At 36.3% G+C, this 19,092-nt stretch overlaps 2 protein-coding genes across 2 annotated transcripts in view; both read right to left on the bottom strand.

Moving 5' to 3' along the window:
- The window catches only part of LOC128180121 (ras association domain-containing protein 9-like), a 24,774-nt gene extending 21,879 nt beyond the window's left edge, over positions 1-2,895 (bottom strand). The window contains exon 1 of the mRNA XM_052847987.1: positions 2,569-2,895. The gene's annotated coding sequence lies outside the window, so the exon portion shown is untranslated. The remainder of the gene's footprint in view (positions 1-2,568) is intronic.
- Positions 2,896-3,831: 936 nt separating this feature from the next.
- On the bottom strand, positions 3,832-17,625 carry LOC128158956 (DNA polymerase delta catalytic subunit-like). Its single transcript, XM_052821952.1, has 23 exons — positions 17,549-17,625; positions 16,826-16,864; positions 16,637-16,743; positions 16,248-16,364; positions 15,592-15,764; positions 15,133-15,226; positions 14,785-14,953; positions 14,445-14,671; positions 13,689-13,855; positions 13,168-13,413; positions 11,422-11,532; positions 11,084-11,275; positions 10,657-10,862; positions 8,162-8,275; positions 7,891-8,038; positions 7,419-7,514; positions 7,199-7,336; positions 6,755-6,927; positions 6,330-6,482; positions 5,652-5,887; positions 5,157-5,270; positions 4,668-4,821; positions 3,832-4,367 (listed from the first exon to the last, which is right to left on the bottom strand). The coding sequence occupies exons 1-23, from the start codon at positions 17,620-17,622 to the stop codon at positions 4,271-4,273; spliced, it is 3,345 nt and encodes a 1,114-aa protein (XP_052677912.1). The 5' UTR covers positions 17,623-17,625; the 3' UTR covers positions 3,832-4,270.
- Between the last annotated feature and the right edge of the window lie 1,467 nt (positions 17,626-19,092).

The following is a 19,092-nucleotide window of genomic DNA, read 5'->3' as shown; positions in this document are numbered from 1 at the left end:
ATAATCTACCTGGGATCCGCTCAGATCGGCTGCGTAACGGAGGATGAGCCAGGATCAATGACTATGTAGGTATACAGACGTTAAATAAAGGTTATCTACCCATTGAATCAGAGCGGGACAGTTGTTCAGATTTTACATAATTTTGAGTCCCTTTAATTCCTATAAATTTCACAGCCGAGTTGTGTCAACTGATATAGAAGTTATTAGGAGTGAGGGATCCGATATTCTGCATTTGTAATTCAAGTACAACATGCAAGCAGTTGCAAATATGCGTTTTTAAGTTTATAATTTACCGAGATATACAGTTTTAATATTATCACGAAATAGTTACAATGTTAACTCACAATACACAATTCTATATTACATTATTTTAAATATAATGTATACATGTTGGTGGAAAGTTGAATGACCCTCGCCCCATCTCCCCTCCCTAGCAGAAACATACCCAGATATATTACATGACAATGAATTTTGCTTTTCATTAGTAGCAAGGGTCGGGTTACAATAATTTCATGTTGTAACATCACAACACGGCCTAGCGTTTCATCATTGCGGTCTATTGTTTGAGTTCTTTTACAAAACACGCACGCAAAGCTCTTAGTATGACGAATAATAACGCGGAAATAGGAGCCGAAATACGGGTCTTAATTACTAATAAGGCGTCCATATCGGCAACACTCAGACGTGGATTGAATTAAAGCGACTCAAATAATCTGATTGGGTTCCCAAAAGGTAACGCTCAAACGTACCTAGAGTCACACGATATAAAGCAATGTCTCGGGAAAAAAACAGCGATGGGTCATCAAAGAAGCCCAACAAACATCACAACTTTGTAATTTTTTAAATTTATTGATGTCTATTTTTCAGTGCATGTTCATCGCTAGCAATTTACTTCTGATCCCAGCATTAGCGTTTTAGCATTCAAGACTCTTGTGAATTTTGAAGCAGAACACCTTAAATTGTGGGAATCACCATTGATTATTCATCTTTTTTATAAGATGTTTGCTTTTTGGATTATTTTCTCAGATATACAATCATTACTTCAATTTTACGAGCGGCTGAATACAAGCTATGCCCCGCTATATAACCTAAATTTATTGTCGCGAAATGGGTTACAAAAGTGTATTAAACAGATTGCATCTGTAAACCAAATTGAATCGTATATATTCAGATATAAAAATGTTCTAAAATTGGCCGCTAAAATGCCCTGTCATTTCGGTCCCTTGTTAAAAATCTACACTCCAATAATACTTCAAGGAAAACATTTTCTTATTTTTATTAAATCACACAATTTGTAAACCGAAAAGAGGGTCAGATGTAGATTGAAACAAGCCAGTGCCCGTGAAGGACAATGGATGCTGGATGACAATGCCGGCGGTGACAATAGGCCCGGCTCTGGCCTTTATTTCCCCCCTTCCTGGGGCTTTGTCCGGGAATCGGCCCTGTATCGATTTGAATTTCTTTATCTCATTCAGAGTAGCGCTGTTTATTTAACCAGAAAATTCAATCTCAGAAAATTTACTTAACGGTGATAATGGAGGCGCTTTTTCAATGAATCTGCGACGGTGTAATACTGTTTTATACATCAGATTTATGGGGTCAATCTACCAACTTCCGCTGGATTGGTTTACTTCTCTTATCTCCTGTTTGTTCTTTTAAAAACGAACTAGCACCGACACTCAAAACTAAAAATTAAACATTCATGTAAAACTTGTATCTACACACTCTGTAAACAGACAGATACAATTTTGTACCAAAATCTTGTTTTTAACCTTTTAACTCAATTTGTTCATTATTTAATCTCGTAATAATCATAACAAATTGGGGAGGGGGTCAAACAAATTTTTTTTCCACATTTTCTATTTCACTTAAATGTTCTTGAAAAATATTGAATTTCATATTAAAAATTTCTATGTACTGGTTCAATATGTACTGTAGCAATGAATGAAAGTAAAATGTAGGGTAATATAGTTTTGAACAGTGGTACCTAAAAACCTAAAAAATAAACAACCAATTCAAAACATTCTGTTTTTAGAACTCTTACCCGAAAAATAAGCTGTAGAATTTCGGTGTAAAACATGTTTTGATAAACATAAACTTATTTTATTTTCAGTATTTTGGAAAGTGTTTTACACCGGTGGATTTTATCAGCTACACGCTTTTGATTTAAAAAAAAGTCTTTAAAAAATTACATGTACATTGTAAACAGTATTAAAGTATTACTATACCAGACTTCATGGAATAACCCTCTGTTGCAATATTTCCTGCATTTGTTTGAATAAAAATTCAGACCGGTGTAAAATTCAACAAAATCAAACAAACCGATATTTTTTTTCCTTATCTTCGTCAGAAGAACACCCACTTTCAAATTCCCAGGTTTTCCAATTTCTTTTTTTTTTTTTCAAATAAAAAGCCAAAATGGTTCTTTTGAAAGACTTAAAAAATATTGACGATCCGACATTGTACCTGCACATAGAATCATATTAATATCTATACGTTTTAAGCTTCTAGTGATCAATTAAAAAAAATTAATAAAAAAAATTAAAAGAGAATATGTCAATGTATTACCTTGATCTGTTCCTTTCACAAGTGAATTGAATATTGTGGGCGTTTCTCAAGATAAATCTGTAAACACTTCCAAATATATCCAGTCACTATGTCAAAATTACTATATCAATGTTTGTTTAGAGTTGAGTTCGGGTCAATTGCGCCTATAATTAGACACATTCACGACTAGTTGCTCTCGCTTTCCAACAACTCGTCAATGAGCATTACGTTATATGCGGCGGGATTTAAATTTAGTGACCCCGTGTTTAAAACTTTATTCAAACATTTCCCTAAATCAATGCAAATAGCAACACACTCGAGTCACGCAATTCAACCTGATTGTCTCGCTTTTTGTTACAGTATGCGACAAGTTGATCCCGATTGTTTTTCAGCCTCAAAATACCTAGAATACCTCGTGGCTCGACAAAAATGTAAACGACTGATAATTCAATTGGAATTAATAAACACTAAAAACTAGAATTATAAATTACGTCCTACAGTGCTCAATGAATCCATTTCTCGCTCTTGTACCAGATAAAAAGGATTTAATTGAAAAGTTGAAGTCTCCTGAATACATCAAAGATTTGACTCATAGCGTGATTATGACGTAGCGAGTACCTGCTATTCATGGACGTCATGCTTGGGCAGGGATCTTAACATCTGTTTAATCTGAGTCAAACACTTCTAAAATATTTATGTAAGGACCCTCAAATGTTTGTCCACGAAATTACACGCCAAACATGAGCGGGACCGTAAATGGCTTTTTAATTCCGAAAATAAATCGGAAAATTCACGCCCGAATTCAATTAATGGCCGTGAAGCCCTTCTCTTTAACATTCAAGATTTCTGTGTCAATACGCACTATGACCCATATAAAAAACTTATTATGAATGAAATCTTAATGAAGTATGGATAAAACATGTACTTTGCAAGAAAATAGCAAACTTTTGTGGACCCCCAAAGTGTATACATTCCGTCCATTAACTCTGTGGTCTACATTTGTATTCATGCACACTTTTTAATGAGCCAATGAAAGAACTTGAACCTCCTCAAGGTGCCCTAGTCTGATGATTGAGACTAGTGTGTGGGAGTTGAATCTCTCCGACCCAAGTGTATTATTTATCATTAATTAAATATTCTATATGGTCATCTAAGAACCCTATAGGGTGAAGTCCATATTTACAGACCTCCTGCGAACACTTCCCCACCCATCCAAATTCTTAGTGACTGCTGTTAAAATTGAGGAAAATATAAAGGTCCCACAAGAGATGACCAAGATTAGCATTCAAATTAAAGTAATTTTTATCATTTTAAATATCACTATATTGTACAAGATATTTCATTTTAATCACAAAATTTCATGATAAAAAGTTGATTCAACTGTTCCATCATTGAAAATTAGACCAAAACTCAGAATTAAGTGGAAAGATATCACATGTGTTAGCACTTTCATCACATTTAGCACAATCAATCAATGTCAATGCAAACATATTTGATTGAAATGATTATCTGCACTTCAGGTCAAAAGCAGCATAGAGCCTGTTGACTTTTCCTTCTCCATGGTGCCAGATAGTTTTTAAAACTGACCACAAACAGTCTCAAACAGTTTAACATGTACCCTCATGTTTAATGAATCTGAACACATCATCTGAAGGATTTGTGGGGTGGGGTTGGGGTGTGGTCAGTAGCTGGTGCTGATGGACCTGTACCCTGGGGGTGGATATCACCAGGTGGGGCTCCCAAACCTGTGCAGTAGCTTGTCCTGGTCAGCTAGGTCCTTCTGTACCTTCTTTCTCATGTAGAAGATCGGACAATCTCGGCTGAAACCAGAAAAATAAACATGTTTCAACTCCTTAATCAAGGGATTCTGTTTTGCCAATAATGAAAATTTATTTCATTGATTTACTGCACACTTTGAAAAGGGGAACAACTAAACTCTTTATTTTACTTGAAATAAGTTAAATGCCCCTTTTAAAAATGCCAGTATTATTGGTTCAATGCAACAGCATTTGCCATCATGCTGTTGTGCCTTAGCTTTTACCTACTAATGTAGGTAACATTAGTATTACATGCAGAGGATTACCTACCTAGTATGGTACACAGGACATTCTAAAACCTACCTAGTACACAGGACATCCTCGTGTAGACTCCCCTGACACCTCTGGCACTGGGTCCAAAGCCGTGAGAACTTCTCCTCCAGGATGTTGAGGTGAGAGATCTCCTTCTGATAGATCTCTGACTCCTTTGGTTTACAGTACTTACACACAGCTATACCTACAACCACAACCAATCAACATTGTACTAAGTGACTCTTACAGTTTTCACAACAACAAATAAACAATTTACCAGCTGAGGAGGAAAACCATGGAAATTCATGTCCAATAGTTGGACAACTTTACTATTTCCAATAATGAATTTAAATATGTAAACTCTGATATCAAAAATTATAAAGAACTTTTAAGAGCTACATTGTAAAAATCTTTTCTGATGCTATCAAAAAAGATAACAATGAATATATTTTTATTGGTGGGAGAGGGAATTGATGACTGAATAGTATTAAAATAACAATCCTACAATCTTCCTAAGAAGATAATAATCCTAAGTCCTACCATCCTCCTGCAGCACAGTGCGACATCCTATGCATGTCGCCTTCTTCTTGGCAAACGCCATTAGTCCTCCAACTTTTGAGGCCACTTTGGTCTTAGTTCTAGTGTGGTCTCCCCCTATAATTGAAGAATTGTATCATTATACAAGCATAAAGCATTTTAACTACTGTTTCTCTCTCTTGAATGTAATGTCGATTAGAATGCACTCTCAATGTGGATATTTCACAATGTTGGTAACGATTTAAATTTAAGTTGAAAACAATACAGGTAGACATTTATTTCATCAGCATGTGTATACTTCCTATAAATGATAAAATACGCAGGAAGTTATTACTGCAAATACTTTCTCCAATATATCTAGTGTAAATAACCTATTAGGAAGTTTTCCAGGTAAACATTTAAGCTTCAATTCTACCCCCTCACCTCTAATATCATCTAATCATTCCTATTTAAAACTATTTTCTGTGTATTGACTTTTTTCATGCACCACTGACTTACTGAGAAGTTCAGACTCTGCCTTCTTCTCCCCCAGAATAGGTTCAAAGATCCTGAGAAGTGGTTTTGACAGCTGGTTCTCCAGATAGTATTGTGTGTCAATGGCAATGTTGTTCTCCAACACGTAGATAGGGTCTTCAGAGTTCATGTAGGCAGCAGAGCCCTTGGTCCCAGCTATAATGACGTACGGAACTCTGTCACCTAACTGGGGAGCACTACCAGGGTCTCGCTTCTTCATTCTATCAACATGATAAAGGAGATTATCTTACCATGTATCTTACAGTCATCATAAGGTCATCTTAACAGATGTAACTTTGTCAACCTGCTAATGTAACATAAACAGTTTTAAGGAATTCATATAAAAGTAAAATGAACACATTTACATGTGAATGCATAACATGAAATGGAACATATAAAACAGTGCATAACAGCAAAAATTCAAGCAAGAATTTTTAAATTAGTCAAGACTATCATAACATCAAAATAATGTTCTTCAGTTTCTCAGCCACAGTCCTATTATTTCAAATGCTGACCTGTTGGTCACATTGAAAAGAAGAACAACTCAAATTTTCTGTTATAAATGAAAGACTGAGTTGTTTCCCTTTTCAATTTATTAGATTTTTTAAATCATTGGCCGGAGAAACTAGGGACTATTTTTTGTTTGAACTATTCTGAGCAGACCTGTGAGCGAGTTCCACGTGAGCCTGTTTGCCAGCGTACTCGTCGCCAGTTTTTGTGAGTTCCTTGGTAATGACCAGCTGAGAGATGTCTATCCTGTTACACAGTAGATCCGATATAGCCTGCTTGGCATACTCCACTGCTCCCTGCGGGTCCCTGTATAAACGCATAGCAATAATATAGTGTAAGTAATGATGTCCATTATTTGTAGGTAAAACTAGAATATATAGCCCATACACATTTAAAGGGGCATGATCAGGAAATTATTTCAAAATTCTTAAATTTCATTTTCTAGAAATCCTAATTTGGGAATTTCTAACACTTGACCGAAATCCCCAAAATTCAGTTGGTGTTTTAAACATCTATTTTCAGTATTATTCTTTGTAAATATCAAAAAGAAAAAATTCCAAACAAGACAGTCTTAACACCTGTTGATGAGGATGAGCTGTAGACAGGTGTTGATCAGATTTGCCACCAGGGGGCTGTTATCTCGACGGACCGTCTCTATCCCCTTACAATCCATCTTGTCGTGTTTCTCGGGATTGGTCCAGTATAACCCCGCATACCTTTTCTTGTTGATCAACAAGTACGGAAAATACACCTGTCAATCAGAGGTTAATTATAAATTTCATTCCGTGAAAGTGCTGTTCCTACCATTCAGAAAGAGCGTAAAGAATAAATATGCATGCAAACTCTTCCCCAAAGAGCTGAAGAACCAAAACATACAAAAAACAGTGAAAAAAAATCCTCCTTTTAGCCAACATTATGAAATGGCAAATAAATTAGTCCGTCCAAGTTCATGACACAACCCACATATCGTGGTAACCAATCAAGTCTCAAACCAATGAAGTCAAGTCTTTACATAAATTTACCTTCTCAAACTCTAACTTGATGGGTTTGATGAACTTTTCTGAGATGAGATCAGCAGCCTCCTGTCCAAGCTTCATAGCCTCAGCTACAGTCCCTACACCAAACTTACACATGACAGAATCAGTGTCTCCATAGATCACCTGCACAATTAGATACATAGAGTGTAAAATTCAAACAGGATGTTTCCACTTGGATAAAAAAAGACACAGAATTTCAGCCTACCTTTGCATCATGCTGATACCCGTTTGCTATGGTGTAATGCTCCTCTACATACGTTTTGGTCTGTTCTATCATCATTCTACCAAAGGCTGTTACACTCTGTAATATTCCAATATAATTTACAGTTGAACTTCAATATCTCGAACACTGATATCTCTAATACCATGGATATGTCATCCAAACCACTTATTTTTTAAAGTATTTTACCCTCCATATCTCAAATATTCTGATATTTCAAAGTTTTTAAACAGTCCAATCTACATGTCGAGAAACGAATTTTGACTGTATATGTATTAATATGCCTCACTGATACAACTCTTACTCATATAATTTTTTTAATTTCACGATTTTCATGAAACTGTACTTTATAAACATGTACTAGCATTTAATTTATTATTCTCCATTTATCTGATAATATTGAAGTATAAACAGTAAATATTATCATCAATCTCTAAAACAAGATTTAACCATTTACCTGAGATATTTCAAGACAAGGCAGTTTACCGACTTGAGCCCCTGTGAAGCCGTACACAGAGTTGGCACTGATCTTCAGAGCAAGCTGTCTGCCATCCAACACCTTCTTCTTGAATGGATCTGTTTCCTTCTTCAAATCAGCTTTTGCCCTACACAAAATGACAAAGAACTCTAGTTGATTCAGAACTACACAAAAAGTAAAAGTGATTTTATTCTACTGACATATTCCTCATTCAATGAAGGTGGTTAATCTGAAAGTATTAACTTCTTACTTTTTCCTGGCAGAGAGCAAATGTTCAAGGATTTCTGGAAGCAGACCCTTTCTGTGCTGAGTTTTGATGAAATAATTTCCAGAGGGAGTCTTTATGTACTGGTCAGGAGTTAATCTATTCCAAATCAAAACATAACAAAAATTCAGTCTCATAGTCAAGTAAGGAAAGTAAAACTAATCTGTGCCCATTCCATGTCAGTTTCCAAACTAACAGAAAGAATTTTTTGCATATTTCAAAACTATTAAAGAGATTGATCTCAATATTTTTAAATTAATTCAGAGTTCAAATTCAATCATTTAAAATTCAGAGAAGCTTTATACTGTAAACCAACTATCTTTTGGCGAGTACTGTAATCCGGTGAATATAATACGCAGTAGTGTACAATACGCACCCCCCACTTTGGGCCTGAAAATGGTGAAAAAAAGCTTGTTGGGATGTATAATACGCATAAAAAAAAAATGACCAAACGGTAATCCTGAGTATCAACAAAGCAGTTACACTTTGTATGCACGCTCAACTTCATCGCGGGAATACGCTACCGGAAATAAGAAAAACAATATTTTCTTAGATACGGATTTATTGTAACTAATACATCGCGGTAATATCTTTAATTCATAATCAATGTTTTAAAATGACCTAGTATTAAATATTCTACCGTAAATAAACTGCTTTTAAAAAGCGTTATATAGTTGTTTAGTCATTACAATCCATGTGAAGTGAAAAACGGACGATGTACAGGTATAGAGATAACGGACCTAATTAAATTCTTAAATGATTCCGATGATGATCAAAGTGATCAATTATAGGTCTGGAACATAATAAAATATATGCACAAATAGTTATGTTGTGTATAGTACACATAGCCTAAGGGGGGTGTCAGAGATACCCAAGGTGTCAAGCGTTAGCGGTGGGGGAGCACAACTGTTTCATGGCTTCAATTAACGGAATAAGTTATAGAATTATTTATTTTCATAATTATTTGCAATTAATCAGTTAGCATTACATGAAAATGTAGCTGCAATAATGTAGCCCTCTCCGATTTTTTATATATGATGTTTACTGGAGAGGGCTACAATTCCACAGGATCTCCGTAATGGTGCAAAATTAATTTTTTAATGCGGCTGACTTCGGTCTAAAAAGATCGATTTTATATTTGACTTCCTTTAGATAAAATGATTTTTTGATTCAGGTTGAACAAACTAACCGTGTATAAACCAAAACCAGATAAAACACATCAGCATGTTTACCAGTCGTCTTTTTTTAAAAGCAGCCATGACAGTTCTCGCGTGATTTTATGGGATGTACGCTTGGAGTTTTGATGGGCTTGTTAACGTGAATGTCAGTGTAAATAATCGATCTTACCTCGTTATATCACTAAAACATCATTTAAGGAAATGGTATACAATGGAAAATTCATATTTACCGCGTTAGTTATGTTTAAAATAGGGGAATTCCTATATTCAGTTCAAGATCCGCTCCTGAATTCTCATTGGCTGTCCCAAAATAAAACCGGTCAAGGTCAGTAAACATGGCGGACAAATTCAACTTTCGTTGTTGACATACACGGAAAATAACCGAAATATAGACTATACTTGATATTTTTGGATTAATCTATACCATAGACATCTACAATGTTTGAGTTCAGGTAAGAAATGCAAATGTTATTGTCATTTATGTACGATTTGAGACGAAAGCGTTGCGGGAGTGAATCACTCCCGCACTTGCACCATTACGGAGATCCTATGGAGTTGTAGCCCTCTCCCCAAAAAAAAAAAAAAAAAAAAACGGGAGAGGGCTACATTATTGCAGCTAATGAAAATGGTTAAAAATGAGCCAAATGATGTGTAAGCTGTTTTCAAAGATTGGTTACAAATAGCACGTGGCCATCCAAGTCCGCATGCTATTAATAACATCTGTAATGGCGGCGTACACGGAGATAAAGAATAGGCAGTTCAAATTAATTTTTAAAGGCCATTTTGAAACAGTTTATTTATTAACAGACTTCAAGTATACATTTTCTTTAATTACATGCTATAACAATAATTTCCTAAGGGTTAAATAATAATATATATGTGATAATGAAGGAATGTTACGATGTATAGCGGGGTATCGGTCCTGTCTGTGAACAGCGTAGGTAATACGGCAGAATGATACCCCGTGCTTCAGCTAGGGAAAAAATATGTCCAAATCCTATAGGGATGTATAATACGCACCCCTTTCTCACGGTAAAAAATGCTGGGAAAAAAGTGCGTATTATATTCAACGGATTACGGTAATTTTTTGCGACCAAGCCTAACCACGTTTTTTTTTATTACAACTATATGTTTAATAGTGGTCCATAGCAAGAAATATTCGTGATAATAAGGCTCTCGGGAACCTTGCGAATATATCTCGCACGCAAATAAAGGTTGGTTTACAGTATTCAATCAAAGGAGCAAAACAAAGATCTGCCTAATTCAGGAATTGATTAAACTTGAGTTGTCTTCTTGACCTACCCTTCCTTCTGTATGGAGTGTTGACTCAGTAAGGTGGTGTAACACAGATTGTGGGCCATCATAATGGAGGGGTACAGAGAGGAGAAATCCAGGGTGGCTATGGGGCTGTCATAAAACCCCTTGACTGGCTCTATCACAGTAGCACCCTCATACTCGTCCCCTGTCTCCACTTTGTGGGTGGGTAAGACCAGGTCCTGCTCTTTGGCCTGATAAACAAGAACAAAAGGAACATATATAAATGTAACACTATCCTACTTATAGCGTGTTTAAAAGAAAGCAGTTATTTAAAAGTACCGAATCTTATTATTTATAATAAAACTGTTTTATTCCTGTTTTTGATAATAAAAAATTTAGAAATGTTATTAACATACAAAATAAATCAACACAAGTTTAAGAAATGCATTAAAAAATCATTAAATATTCATACCTTTCTAAGCAGCTGTGACACAACCTTGACCTGCTGACCTCTGGACAGGAGATAGGGAAGTGGTACCCCTGTGACCCTGGCCATCTCCATGTAGTTAATGACACACATCAGCTTATCCAGCAGGCGCAGCGGTAGAATGGCGTCCTTAAGACAGTACACGGCAAGGCGACGGCGAGTCTGATCGTTACCATTCTGAAGTCAAAGATTAATGTTCATATACTGATAGAAAATTACCTGCAATACTATCCCTGAAATTTCTTTGAAACATAAAACATCTTTAACTAGAGAACCAATGCCTTTTTCCATTTTTTGCATCAGGTAACGTCACCCTTTCTCACCTGTAGGTCTGTAATAATAGAATGCTGCACATCCTCCTTTTGTTCTTGAAGGAAGTGAAAGGACACAGCATTCAGTGTGTAGGATCGCAACTTGTAGTCCCGCAACAAAATCTGCCAATGCGATAATATCAGATTATTATTTTGTACATGAATATATACATATAAACAACATGTACATAAAAATAGTATTAGCTCAGTTTACATGTATAAACCTGAGAGTACTTCTGCTGTCCCATCAATGACCGCTGCATTAGAGGAATCATTGTTTGACACTGAGTGACACAGGTAAGTCAGTAAACACCTGCGCTCAGACAGTGCCAAGCTACGACATCTCACTCCAGGAAAAGACAGATCAGACAGTACCAAGCTACCACACCTCACTCCAGGTAAAGTCAGATCAGACAGTGCCAAGCTACCAAGCTACGACACCTCACTCCAGGTAAAGACAGATCAGACAGTGCCAAGCTACCACACCTCACTCCAGGTAAAGACAGATCAGACAGTGCCAAGCTACGACATCTCACTCCAGGTAAAGACAGATCAGACCATGCCAAGCTACCAAGCTACGACACCTCACTCCAGGTAAAGACAGATCAGACAGTGCCAAGCTACCACACCTCACTCCAGGTAAAGACAGATCAGACAGTGCCAAGCTACCAAGCTATGACATCTCACTCCAGGTAAAGACAGATCAGACATGCCAAGCTACCACACCTCACTCCTGGTAAAGACAGATCAGACAGTGCCAAGCTACAACATCTCACTCCAGGTAAAGTCAGATCAGAAAGTGCCAAGCTATCAAGCTACGACACCTCACTCCAGGTAAAGACAGATCAGACAGTGCCAAGCTACCACATCTCACTCCTGGTAAAGACAGATCAGACAGTGCCAAGCTACCAAGCTACGACATCTCACTCCAGGTAGCTACGACATCTCACTCCAGGTAAAGACAGATCAGTCAGTGCCAAGCTACCATATCTCACTCCTGGTAAAGACAGATCAGACAGTGCCAAGCTACGACATCTCACTCCTGGTTAAGACAGATCAGACCGTGCCAAGCTACCAAGCTACGACATCTCACTCCAGGTAGCTACGACATCTCACTCCAGGTAAAGACAGATCAGACAGTGCCAAGCTACCACATCTCACTCCTGGTAAAGACAGATCAGACAGTGCCAAGCTACGACATCTCACTCAGGTAAAGACAGATCAGACAGTGCCAAGCTACCACACCTCACTCCAGGTAAAGACAGATCAGACAGTGCCAAGCTACAACATCTCACTCCAGGTAGCTACGACATCTCACTCCAGGTAAAGACAGATCAGACAGTGCCAAGCTACCACATCTCACTCCTGGTAAAGACAGATCAGACAGTGCCAAGCTACCACACCTCACTCCAGGTAAAGACAGATCAGACAGTGCCAAGCTACGACATCTCACTCCAGGTAAAGACAGATCAGACAGTGCCAAGCTACCACATCTCACTCCAGGTAAAGACAGATCAGACAGTGCCAAACTACCAACATCACTCCAGGTAAAGACAGATCAGACAGTGCCAAGCTACAAACCCTCTGGACAATTCACTCAAGGTAAAGAAGAACTCGGACAGTGCCTAGCTAAGATGACACACTCAGGGTATAGACAGCTTGAAAAGCACCCCTCTAATGTGTTCAGGCATTGCTATACTATTACACTTCACTACAAACCAATACCAATCCACTAAATAGATAAAGAATTGACTTTACCTGTAAAAGGTCAAACTGGACACGACCCTCAATGTTGATGACTTTATTCTCTCTCTTTCCCATTTGTTTACTTTGAAACATGGACTCCTTGATGACTGAACGAACGTCTCTCTGGCGTCCAAGAAATGTAAAGTCCATAACCTTCAAGTGATTGGCTCTGTTGATCACATACGGGAAATCGAAATTCTGTATATTGTATCCCGTTATAATATCTGGGTCCACCACTCTGACAAACTCCGCCCATTTCTACAATATAATTATTACATGTACAGATGTATTATCCTGGAATTCAATATCATTTAAATGTTAAGTTTATAAGGCTATGACCATCAGTATAGAATATCTATGTATATTTTCAATCATCTCAATTTCACCCCATTTTCAATAAATATTAAGAAGCAAATTTTAAATAGGACCAATTTAAAAGAGAATATCACCACTTTTTAACCACAACATCTAGTCAAAGGCATTTTAACAATAACCCTTTATACAGTGTCAATATGATAATCATGCAATGTTACTTTAAGAAGGTCTGACTCCTTTTCGTTACTGATGACTTGTGAGCCCACGACTGGAGCACAGGAACGCAGCGTAAACACATTCCGGATGAACGGATCTCGTTCTCCCTGTCTGATCACCATGTTTGCGATCTGGATGACAGGGTCCTTGTCCGGCTCTGGGAAAACTCCTACAAAATAATCAGAACAAGATCTCAATTTAAACATTAGCATTAAAAGAGATAAAATGAATTTTGAATCTGTTCTATCCATGTGTACCCAGTGTGGGCAAGGCAATTTTACCTTTCTTAATTTTGTGAAAAATTTACGCCATTTTTGATTGGTTTCTTTACATATTCTTTAAGGAAATTTCTCCCACTTTGTAATAACATACAATCATATATAGAGAGGTGCATGTCATTGCAACTTATGCCATTATTTCCCACTGATGGAAAAAAAGATTAATAATTACAAAACCTAGAAAATGTCAATGAGTTGTGACCAACATCTACAAATAATTGGCAGTTTTATTAAAGACTGTCCATGTCCTTGAAGAATTCTGATTTCTTGGTGCTCAGAATGACAACAGCTGTTTTACATGCATAACTAAACATTGACTCCAAAATTGTTGAAGGCTTGTTTGCATTCTCACCACAAAAATTAATCATCGTTCTTTGTCTGTGGATTGAAAGTTAATGCCTCAGAATGCATTCTTCCAGCACAGAAAGAATGGTTCAAATTTTACACACCAAGTAAATTAATTTATCCACAACACTTTACCTTTCCTTCCAGCACACTCAATATCATAGCTGAGGATTCTAAACGGAGCCATGGCTGACCATTCTCCTTCAGGGACATGGGATATAAAGTCCTCCCAAGAAACGTCCACCTCCATTTGACAGCGCGATTTGACCGGGAATTTAGGGTCATCTTTCGTACGAATCCGATACTTCCCTGCTGGGATTTCGATCCAACTGCATCCTACTACATCCGTGTCAACCATAAATCTGTAAAATATCTCAGAAATTTCAATTATTGAAGTTAAACATCAACAGCAAACACAACCAAAAACAGTGTTTAAGGGGTTGTACATGTATTTTAACATTTATAACACTCTTGCCTGACTTCAAAGTCTATGTTGCTTTCATAGGCCTGAAAACCATTACTGGAATAGCCGGGACAGGTAAACCCTTGCTCCAAGAGACGCTTGGCGGGGGCAATAAGGCGTGGAATGGCCACAGTAATCTTCAAAAAGGGGATCTTTTTGTTTCCATGGTAACCATAAATACCTGCAAAGTAACACAGGAAGATATACATTTCCTTTTTTAAATGATGATCATATATGAAAGGTAACATTTTTTTCCTTTTCAATTTGATATACTATTTTCCAAAGCGTGTACAACAGATTTGTATCTTGTTTGTAACTGATGTCCTAGAAAACCCCTACTATCATTAACCCTCCACTTACTTTCCTTCATGACAAAGTCCACGGCCAGTACCGCTGTCTGGATCTCCTCTCTGTTTGATCTAAGGTCTCCTCTAACAACACTGTCAAGATGTTTCTGTTAAATAGATTCCCCTTTCTTAGTTCATACAAAGTTTTCTAGATACAATAATCAACTTATATAGCTTAGGCCCAAAATATAAAGCTGTAGCATTTCACAGCCAACAATTTTTTAACATAATGTGGCTTGAGGTTTTTTAATTGCAATGTTTAAAATGAGAATGACTCAAGTCAACATGCATTTTTTTTAACTTAAAATTGAAAAATTCCCCTTTTCAAATTGCAATACATAAATATCATTTAATGCAGCAGCATGACATAATAAGACAGTGCCAAAGACACTAATCATTATTTTATTTATGATATAACTGGGCTCTCATCATATGTTAACAAGGGTCTATATCAATTCCTTTGTAAAGTTACCCTAAACTGTTCGCAGTGCTCCCTCTTAAAGCCCTGCTGTGCTGGCACAAAGAAGTACGGGGCAAATCCATGGATATGGGCCAGGACACTGTTGCCATTCAGGGTGACTCCGTACATTCTGATGACGGGAACTGGGCCCTGCGTGGCTCCAGGCATCCCGGGCAAGTGTCTCCCTACACAAAATATCTTAGAACTTAGGACAAATTTATGGGTAAGAACGTTATTAGTAACAGAAGTAGGCACCGGGTTTTGCCAATTTAAGAGAGCTTGATGGTCGTGGCCATTTTTTTGACTGCTTTGATTTCCTAAAGAAGAAATGCTCTATATAAAGACATAGGAATATACTCAAATTTAAAAGCTAAAATTTATAAAAAAAAATTTAAACTTAATGAAAGTTAGCTTAACAAATCAGATCGAAAAATTTAATACAGGTCAGATGGGCAATTTGTTGACCACCCAGCCTCCTTAGTAAAATTTATAGAATCAAGGAGATTTTATGATGAAGATCATAATTTTGGGCTAAATTTCTTATAATCTATTTAATTTACAACAATTTTGATCTATATAGAAACTGTATAAGTGATACATCTAAATACAAGAACCAAAGGTGAGTTATATTTCCTATGTAAACAAAAATACAGTTTCATTGATTTTACCTATGTAGTGGTCTACATCAATTTGCTGGAATATCAGTTTATCTTTGTCTGCTTTCATATTTGGGATTGGGGGCCGACACCATTTTGTAGGAGCATTTACATCTTCTGGACTATCACCTGGAGCAAAACAGAAAATATACATGTCAAAAAAACTAGCACCAGTTAGTAATTAGACCAAAACATTGATCTAGACATAAAGTCCTTATAATCAATAAAGCTAGTTATATACCAGACATTAATCATCTTTTTTGAGGAAGTCATTTTTCTATATTTCTTTTTCTAATTTTAAAAGTAGCACATGTGAATTTTTAAAAAAAGAGAGAGAGCTTCAAAAATCATGTTGTTTTCATAGATTTAATGGACCAGAGGAAATCTCCATGCATAATCACCTGCAGTTCCATCATGCTCATCAAAATTGTCCTGCATCTCCATTTCTATTTCATCCAGTAATGCCAGCTCATCCTCAAAATGTGAAGGCTCATCTTCATCATTAAACCTGTCAAAACAAAATTCCACTTATTAACACATGTCATAGAGTTTTCTTCAAATGCTACTTAACAAATAAACAGTGGTATTACCTTGGTTTCTTGTTTGGAGGACCTCCTTTCTTCATGTTGCTATATTAAGAATAAATGGAAAAAGTCAGTGTGAAAAACATAACATGCCCATAACATTTTTATAAATTCGAAAGAGGCCTTCTTCTTTTAAATTTCTCTTTTAATTATATCAAATGCAACAACGTTTGGTAGGCAAATGTTTCTCATATTCTGTTTACCGAGTTTGTGAAATTGATTCAACAACAGCTCTGGGTCTACCTAGGGATCATTCTCCATAACAGTAGGGTTACAGTTGATTTATTCCCATGCAAATTGTTTCTAAATTTGGCAAAATAATCCACTTTTTGCATTTTATATTTTTTTCTTATTTAGATTTTTTATTATGACCCATTAGAGTGTTGAAAATCTTTTCATCTGCCAACGTCTTTCGGACTGCTGGATGAATTCGATTAATCTTTGCACAGTCTATCAGACTGAATAACCAACAAACATTTTATTGTTTTATCTCTTCGTGACTTAAATTATTGCATGTAATTAAATTATTTGTTCAGAAATTGAACTTGGATTAGATACTTCCACTCTTGCATTGGTTTTGAAAACAATAGCAACTACCAGTGACACTATGACTTTCTATATTATCCATCTTTGACTGTAAATGATGTCATGTTACACCAACTATAGTCAAATACATACAAACTTGCTGTTATAATAACAGTATTTTTAAAAACAATATTGATCACAAACCTTTTCTTTTGCGTGCAATTTTCGTTTTGGCGGGCTGCAGAATAAAATATTATTTGTTTACCGATCCCGATCATAAAGGTAATCGACTTTCACGGAACACTTCTGAATTCAAAATCCACTGAAATTCCCAAAAATTGACTGATGAGGTCACACAAAAATTTATGCAGCTTTGCTCATATTTTTTTTTCGTTATCCCTCTATTCAGTGTGACCATTGTGCATAATTAAAATATCCGAAGAAATAAGTTTATTTAATCAAAAATACCAGGGACGTATATAATAACAGTTAGTATATACGTCGACAACAAATCCTAATGAGGCTGAAATTGCATTTTAGGTGCAAAAAGGTCAAATTAAATGGGTCATAACTCAGAGGGATGAATACTGCCCCCCCCCCCCCCCCCCCCATTATCTTTGTATTTTTGAAGTATGTTTTGTCTACAGATCAATGATATATTTCTCAAGAAATTCTTGATGCAATAACATTGAGGAGTGTGATACCTTAACTCACTTTGTGGTGAAATCTAAATCAGGGACAGATCCAGGATATGGTAAAATGAAGTATTTAAAGTTAGATTGTTGTGATTTATTCTTTTGAGATTATACTTAAAAATTAATAAAGTTCCAAATTTTAAAAGTTTGTAGATTTAAAACCTGCAGTAATCTCATTAAAATCTCTGACTTGGAGAAATAAATGTTTCCTTATATTTCATTTTTTACTTAGGAATGACTGTACGTGAATTAATCAGCTTGAAGAAAATGGGACGATGTAAATGAAGTTTAAAAAGGATAACCATGCAGACTTGTACTATAATAAACATGGAAGAGTCGTTAAAACACTAGTTATACTCTGTCCCGAGTTTTTGCTTCCACCACTTCACTTGATATTTCGATAATCATACATACCTTTGTGCTCAAACTACGTTCATCCACTAATATGAAAAATGTCCAGATTACGCCCCCTCTACCGCTTCAAGTTTCAATACACATCCAAAAATAGAACGTCTACGGGGATTTTGCATTTACATCAGCCATTAATAAGCCCGGATGATAATGTTGAAAAATTGTGCGAGGTATTCTGAGTGACTTCCGAATGGAGAAAAGATTTCAACATTCCCCATTATAAATCTCCATAAGAAACTGTTTTCGTTCCTGTGAATTTTTACGAGGGAAAAATGATGATGTGTGAATGAAGTCATCTTGGAAATTTTCCCTTTCATCAAATTCAACTGTATTTCTTTCACATGTATATTTTTATTAAAAATCACCAAAAAGTGATGGAAGCAATTACTTGGGACAGACTATAGTAAAACCAGTGACTCAAAGGATACAGGTGGTTAAATAGTCACATTTAAGTACTCGGAAAGGGGAAGGGGGTGACAGATGCGTGGGTGACTGACTAAGAAGGGTTTTCTATAAGTTTTATCTGAGTACAATTTGGTGCCCTGTAGAGCTTTATGAAAGAAATCGCTACTAACTAAATTTTTGCATAAAATCATATTGTCTAATTTCTTTGGTCCTCATGCATGCATACTTATACATGTA

This window comes from Crassostrea angulata, chromosome 1, assembly GCF_025612915.1.
Source record: "Crassostrea angulata isolate pt1a10 chromosome 1, ASM2561291v2, whole genome shotgun sequence".
Lineage (NCBI taxonomy): Eukaryota > Metazoa > Mollusca > Bivalvia > Ostreida > Ostreidae > Magallana > Magallana angulata.
Note: the sequence above shows the minus strand (reverse complement) of the source record. Positions and strands in the feature narration are given on the sequence as shown.